At 39.6% G+C, this 7,270-nt stretch overlaps 1 protein-coding gene across 2 annotated transcripts in view; it reads right to left on the bottom strand.

Moving 5' to 3' along the window:
* Nucleotides 1-1,368: 1,368 nt before the first annotated feature.
* Nucleotides 1,369-7,270, bottom strand: part of LOC137322089 (EH domain-containing protein 3) — a 92,882-nt gene continuing 86,980 nt past the window's right edge. For both annotated transcript variants that reach the window (XM_067985169.1, XM_067985170.1), the window contains exon 6: nt 1,369-6,774. In XM_067985169.1, coding sequence (XP_067841270.1) covers nt 6,247-6,774 — 528 coding nt within the window. In that variant the 3' untranslated portion in view covers nt 1,369-6,246. The remainder of the gene's footprint in view (nt 6,775-7,270) is intronic.

Here is a 7,270-nt window from a genome sequence, read left to right as displayed (position 1 = left end):
CCAATGAAGTACTTTTTGATGTGTAGTCATTGTTGGAATATAGGAAATGTGGCAGCAAATTTGCACATAGCCAGATCCCATAAATAGCAATGGGATAATGACCAGCCTCATTTCCACCAGCGATCTTGCCAGATCAGAAGAGTTAGGATGAAGGGTGATCAAAGATAGAAGGAAATTGCACTTATAGTGCCTTTCACAAACTCAGGATGTCCCAAAGTGCTTCACAGCCAATGAGGTACTTTTGAAAAGTAGTCAATGTATTAATGTAGGAAACACTCCAACAAATTACCAACCCATGGCACAAGGTTACCCCCAATTGAGTGTGCTTTTATTTTTGCTAAAAGTCTTAGAAGGTTCAGCTCATACTGTTCCCAAGAGCTCACTCCTGAAATTCCAGTAACTTCTCCACAATTGATATTAAACTGAGGTCTGTAGTTTCCTGGTTTCTCCATCCCTTCAATAATGAAATAGCATTTGCAATTTTCCAATCTAAAAAAGGCATAAGTCCCAAATCTAGAGTGCTTTGGAAAATTATGATCAAAGCAGCTGCAATTTCCACACATTTCTTTTAGGATGGAAAGAGTCAGGTCCTGGATATTTGTCCATTTTCAGTGCCATTATTTTCTCTTACCACTTTCCAATAAGTTCCAATCCCTTGACTTATTTTTAGGGTTCCTTGTACTTGTGGTGTTTTGTCCTCTTCCTCTACAGTGAAAATGGATACCAAATATTTAATAAGTCTGCCATTTCCTTATTATCCATTATAGTATCAACCACTTCCACCTTTAATGTGCCCATATTCCCCCTTTGCACACAATGTATTGATTTAAACTTTCATTGGTAGCTTTGATATCCCTTGCAAGTTTTTTTTTCATACTCCCTTCTTGTACCTCATTACTTTCTGAAGAAAGCAAGAGGATACAGGAAAAAAGGCAAGGAAACGCATTTAGAATAGACAGCCCCAGTCAACAGCTAGCACAGGCACTATGAGCTAAATAACCTGCACTTTGCTGATTCCCTTACATCAACCACCAGCGAAAGAGAAGCTATTGTAGTTTTGCCCTTTCTGACCTGGATTCATGCCAGGTCTCAGGAGGTGCAATTACAACATTTTAACCCCAGTTATTTCCCCCCCACTCCTTTAAAAAAAAAAGGCAATAGTAGATCTATGGTAGAAAATGTAAAGTTCTGTGAACTTCATACAATTCCCACAACGAAACATTAACACTATCTTTCTGAACAAACTGAAGACGGCCAAACTTACTGCTCCTGCCAGCTGATCTCCAGTTAATCTGCATTTGCTATTAAGGGGCTTTATAATTTCTTCCTGAACTTGAAAATAAATATATGCAACAGAACTTAAGACAGCATTTTATTAGAGTTGAGAAACTACACAGCTTTTTATACACATAAATCTGTTAATACAATCTATATTTTATAAATGTACAATAGCATATTATTGGCAAATGACAGACAAATATATTGAGTAAAACATTTTTTGGCAAACTCTTGGAAGCATAATAGTTTTTGATGAACCAGGAATGCCACAATGGAATTTCCAAAATACTACAATATCTACGCTTCAAAGTATTTGTATAATTGGAATATGCAGCAAAACCACAGATAAATACCTGAACGATCATAGTCATTTCTCCCCCCTTTCTGCTGTCGGAAGCACAATAGCCGATGGCTTGATAATCAAGGTATATTCAAGATGCCACAATAATCTCTTCGCACGGCATGCTTGAAAAAGTGACAGTGACCATGATTTGTGTTTAAGAAGTACAGTAGTCTCACATTGCGATGCCCTGACTGATTATGCTCAATTTACAACCAATGCTGGTCTTTACTGTTCCAAACCTCCCAGTAAAGCGACAAACCCTTAAATAGTGCAAATAGTGAAATCAGTACTGTGTCTTGAACCACATCACCATTGATCCCAATTGAGTCAATGCTGCTAATTTAGACTTTCCTGATCAGAGCAAAATAGGCATTCAGCAAGATGCTGTTCATGTTTAACCCCTTCACTGGTTCCACTCAACACTTGGGCTTCAAGCGCAATGCATCCTGGACAGTGTTATCCTGTATGTAGGTTTGAAGACCATTCATAATCACCATACCAATATCACTAGCAGGAACACATCAGCAAATTGAATTAATGACTACAGACAAATCTTGATGCGTGCTTTAATATCCAACTTATTTTGACATTTGGATCCCAATCGTCTACGTATGGCGTGTAATGGAGAGAATGGTCTATTGGAACTGAACGCTTGGAACAGGCATGGATTTAGGGCAAAACGTAACTATTGGACAGTATCAACAAAAAAAAGGTGGGATAACTAATTTAGTGACATCTGCCAATTAAACAGGCTGCCAAAAAATGCAAGCCACAGCATACACAGTGCAAGACAAATATATCCCCCATTCAACAATAGTACATTGTACACTGGTTTTCCTGAAATCTAACAGATAATCCTTTGTTCAGTAGATAGTGCTCTCAACACTGATGTGGTACTAATCTTCAGTAGAAATATCTGTTTCATACAGCAATTTGTATACTAAAGAAAGCTTACAGTAAATCAGGTTATACACTGGACCAGAGGAGGCATTTCACATTATTAAGTGTTGTTTCTTTAGCAGTGCTACTCTCGAATAGCCGGCAAAATACTTTGCTCTTCTAACCGTACTATATGAAAACCAATGATGCACACAAGTATATATTTATTTGTCATTATGTCACCAGGGCACCTGACAAGACACTGTCCATTGCATTTACACTGGGGGCTTGTGGGAAGTACAGTGTTAAGTGTGTGGCAGTGGTTGGAAGATAAAAAGTGACTCACTAATCCTTGTGCCTGTACTCCAATCTTCCAAAATAGAGGAAAGAGCACTACCAAAAGTCTTTGGTGGGGGAGGGAGGCGAAATGGGGAGGAAAGAAGCTATACATTTAAGCAACAATGATAGCAAGATTTCTTGTGGTCTCCATTTCCAGCAAAGTGTTCCAAAAGACTGCATTAACAATTTCATTAGAAATAGCAACCAGAGGAAATCTAAGCCCTTGGTTTGCGATATTACTTACAACGACCAGAAGAAACCTTCCTCCCCATGATGGCCTAATGCAATATGTGCATCTGATCAAGATTATAACTGAAGTGGTTATTTATAGGATAAGTTGAGCTGTCCTACATTCTTACAAATTCTCACCACAGATCACACTAATTGTTTGGATCATATGAATATATCATAGAAATATTATCTGGAAAGTGCTCACATAATACAATGCTGGGCTGTACGAGTAAAGATACAAGCATACTCCCCTATACAGCCCCACAGTGAACAGACACTGCACATTAACCCTCAAGGTGCTTTTGTTTTACTCTCGTACCATCGACTCCCCTGAAACCTGGGTCTCACTTGGTCGATGGTACTCCCTAAAGTGCCTGACCTACTTTCATCCCACAGCAGTGAAAATTCACACTTCATGTGTATCCAGACCAGATGTTGACATACCACCTCACTGGATCCAATGGGTCTCCATTAGTGAGACATAAGGAGGCTGTTCTGGTGATGCTCTCCCAGCCAGTGCAAAGGTGCTTTTAAAGGGGTGTGTGTTGGGCTAACCTAATTAACTATTTTAAATAAATACTTTGATACTCAAGATGGCTTAAAAAAAACATGAATTGAGAAAAAGGAGCCTGTTCCAATAAATCTGCATCTTCTACAGCCTCTTTACTTTGATACCAGAGGGAAAAATTCTGTAAAACTTTCCAATGTCCCTCTTTCCTCCTCTACCCGCACCAAAAAAAGTAAATTCTTACATGATTTGTGTGGAAAATTAGTTAAGTGCAGAATACTGCTTGTGCAAATTTCAAGTTCCTTCACACCCCAACCCCACACAAAAGTGTGGAATCCCGATGCGATCTAATTATTGGTAACCTGGTTTAAATTAATTTTAAATGATTCTACACATTATTTGAAGTTTAAAACAAAAATGCTTTAAAACAGTGCAACAGTTTAAAGTTCAGATAAAATCACAATAACTTCAATATCCTGTGAATACCTGAGTCAAATATTCCTCTTCACATTGATTTAATCATAGGTGTCAGCTCACACTTATGTAACCTGATTACTGTGGGACAGATATGTGAAAATCTGCACTTGCTTTCCTCAAACATTCAACTGTCACTGGGAAACTTGTAGTTTTCCATTAGTTTTATTTTTTAAAGTGATGGTTAGGGGTCCCGGGGGGGGGGGGGGGGTTGAAGAGGAGGAGAGTTTGGTCCAATGTATGATAGATATTTTGGGAAAAATTCCTTTTAGGTAATATCCACATTTTTCAGTTTCTCACTGGTCATGACTTGGATGGTGGATTCCTACCGATTCTGGACCAGTTAAACATCCAACAAACTGATTGCCCTGCACAAATACATTCCTACTGCACCTGAACAGTGGAGAAATTGTAACTTCTCACACAAGGGTCACAAGATAACGGGAACATCAGTGTTGGGGTTAGATCAAATCAAGTCAGGATGGAAAGAGTTGACAGTCTTATTGCTTCTTGCTAACGTTCTAACAATGGAAAGTCTCTGTGTAGGCTTATTACTCAGCAAATCCCTCATATATTGCACCTCCGGTGGATGTACTACATGCTTTCAACTTCTCGCTTGAATGATTCTCTGGGGTAATATTCAACTGCTACTGGATATGAAAAGTTACTAGGAAATTTACAGGTTATGAAAAAATCTCACCACAAGCAATATTTGGGAACAGGTGCAGTAGGCTTCAATAAAAATCACAATGGAAGAAAGTGCACTGATTTTAGTAACGCCTAAATCACAGAGGGTCAGTAAAAAAAACATGCACAAGGCTGAATAGACAGGTGCCACGTGGGAAACTGCTACATATACAATGCTTTTAAAAGGATGCTGCACTTGGTAAAATGGCCAGTGTCCAAGTCAGAGAACATGTATGAATGTATCTTAACTGCTGAATGCATTAAATTATTTAGCATGTGTTTTTTGAATATAGTTATGCACGATAAACCTAATAAGCATACAGTATACACTTAAGGAACATACTGTTACACAATTCACAGTACTCAGTACAATGGAGTTTGGTTCAGCTTTTTTTGGCCAATGTCATAACCTTACTTACATTATACACAGTTATCACACAAGCCCAATGAAACTATAATCTATTGTTACAGATTACTGGTCACATCGAAAGGTTTCACATACCATGTTTGGAATGAGAAAAGACTCAGCAAAACAGGAATCCTTTTCATAAAACAAAAAAGGTTCCATTTCCAAACTTTCATTTTATAGAAATTCCTGTCAATGTTTTCATATAAACCAACACTTATCCCTACACTAGCGTGGTTCCTCGAACGTTTGCAAAATTGACGGAGAGTACTGAAAGGGTGAACACTAAGCCATTGTTCAGAAGCTGCAAAATGCAAGGCAAAAACCTAAGATTACATATATATTTCTATATAAACACATTCATCCATTTTAAGTGGAATACAAACTATGCTTGCAGTAACCAGTCACCCAGCGGTTAAGGGTACCCATCTGAATGTCTGTGCTTACGTCACACTTATTGACCACTTGGGATGGGGGACCCACTCCAACACAGTTATTAAGTACAGGGTGAAAGGGCACAAGCTGGATGAAGAAATTCTACCTGCCCTTATACAAATGGACAACTCGAACTTATGTAGCACTCCTCTCATACAAGACGATGTCTCAGAGCACTTCACAATAAAAGGAGGAAAGGGGTACGGTGGAAGAGAAACAAATCGAAGGACCTCCCACCTCCAAGACAACAGCGACAGTATACTGCCTGATCTACCTTGTACACTGAATTTGCCGCCTCTGAAACAAACACTTAGCGGTAAAAAGATGCCTATGCTTTGATTGCAATACTTAGCTGTACAATGACTTTAGTCTACAACACCAAGCTCTCTTGAACCAGAGAAATGTTTTCCATCTCAGATCATAATATTTCAGTGTTTATATTTTTAAAGAACACATTTAATCCAGTTAAAATCTAGAATTTGCATTTTCCCCTTCTAAATAGTGGAAAGCAGAAGTATTTTACTATGCAAAAGCTGTTAGTTACACTGTTTTGTCTGCCCAACTTGGTTTTAAGACTAACTCCTAGTTTCCCAGTCTTTCATCCTCAACGTGACGTTGCACTGTATTTTTTTTAGCCCAGGAAAGAAAGGAGTTCTCCACCTAGTTTCACACAGCCAGCTTTCTCTTTGATGGTGGAATCAGGTGCTGTGGAAGTTCACTGGGTAGTTCGTGACCTTCCAGCTTGACCTTAATTAAATGATTAGCCAATGCAAACTCCTCATCGTCCAACATCCCATCCTTGTCGATGTCTGCCAGCTTCCAGATTTTCCCCAGGACAGTATTTGGAAGCTTGGATTTCACCATCTCCTTCTTTGCATTCGCACCAGTGACTTTCCCATTGACGGGTGATAGGGTGTAAAAAATCTCATCGTAGCTTGGTTTATCACGGATCACAACCCACTCTACGTCATCAATGCCCTCACCGGCTCCTTCGCCATACCCATGTCCGAATGGGCCGTTCGTCGTGCCTTCAAAGGCCCCGCCTTTCACCATTTGGATAGGCCGCTGGGTTTCCTCCTGACGTACTAGGATCATGAGCTGAGCGATATCATTGCCCAACATGTCGTCTACTGTCTCCAACAGTTTAAGCTTTAGTGGCTGAAACTTGGCAAAATCCTGGGCCTGCAGTTGATCCTGGAAATAAACAAGAAACAGGAAAGTGTTATCTTGACCATCTTGAATCAAACTGATGAAATAGTTTCAGGTTTATGCAAGATTTGCACCAAGGTTAAGTTAACACCTACCGCTATAACTGCGATCACAACAGAAAATAAAGTCTTGCAGTGATGGAACTACAGTTGAATTGACAGGTTGCACCTCAACAGAGCTGGGACCAATGTCCTCACAGGGAGGTTCACTAGTGCTGTGGGGGAAGGGTGGGATTTAAAAATAAATTGGCAGGGGATGGGCACCAAGATGTAGCATTGGAAAGGAGAAACAAGGAGCTCAAAAGGATTGGGAGGGGAAAAATAGCACTGGAATAAGAAATAGTACGGTATTAGGTGGGATCTGGCTAAGAGTACAAGTCTAAGATTGGTTTACAGTGCATGTGTGTAAACACATGGTGTGGTAAACAAGGGTTGGTGAGCTGCAGGCGCAAATAGCCACATGGGAATATGATGTCGTGGTG

This window comes from Heptranchias perlo, chromosome 5 (assembly GCF_035084215.1).
Source record: "Heptranchias perlo isolate sHepPer1 chromosome 5, sHepPer1.hap1, whole genome shotgun sequence".
Classification (NCBI taxonomy): Eukaryota; Metazoa; Chordata; class Chondrichthyes; order Hexanchiformes; family Hexanchidae; genus Heptranchias; species Heptranchias perlo.
The sequence above is the reverse complement of the archived record's forward strand: the minus strand, read 5'-3'. Positions and strand labels throughout refer to the sequence as shown.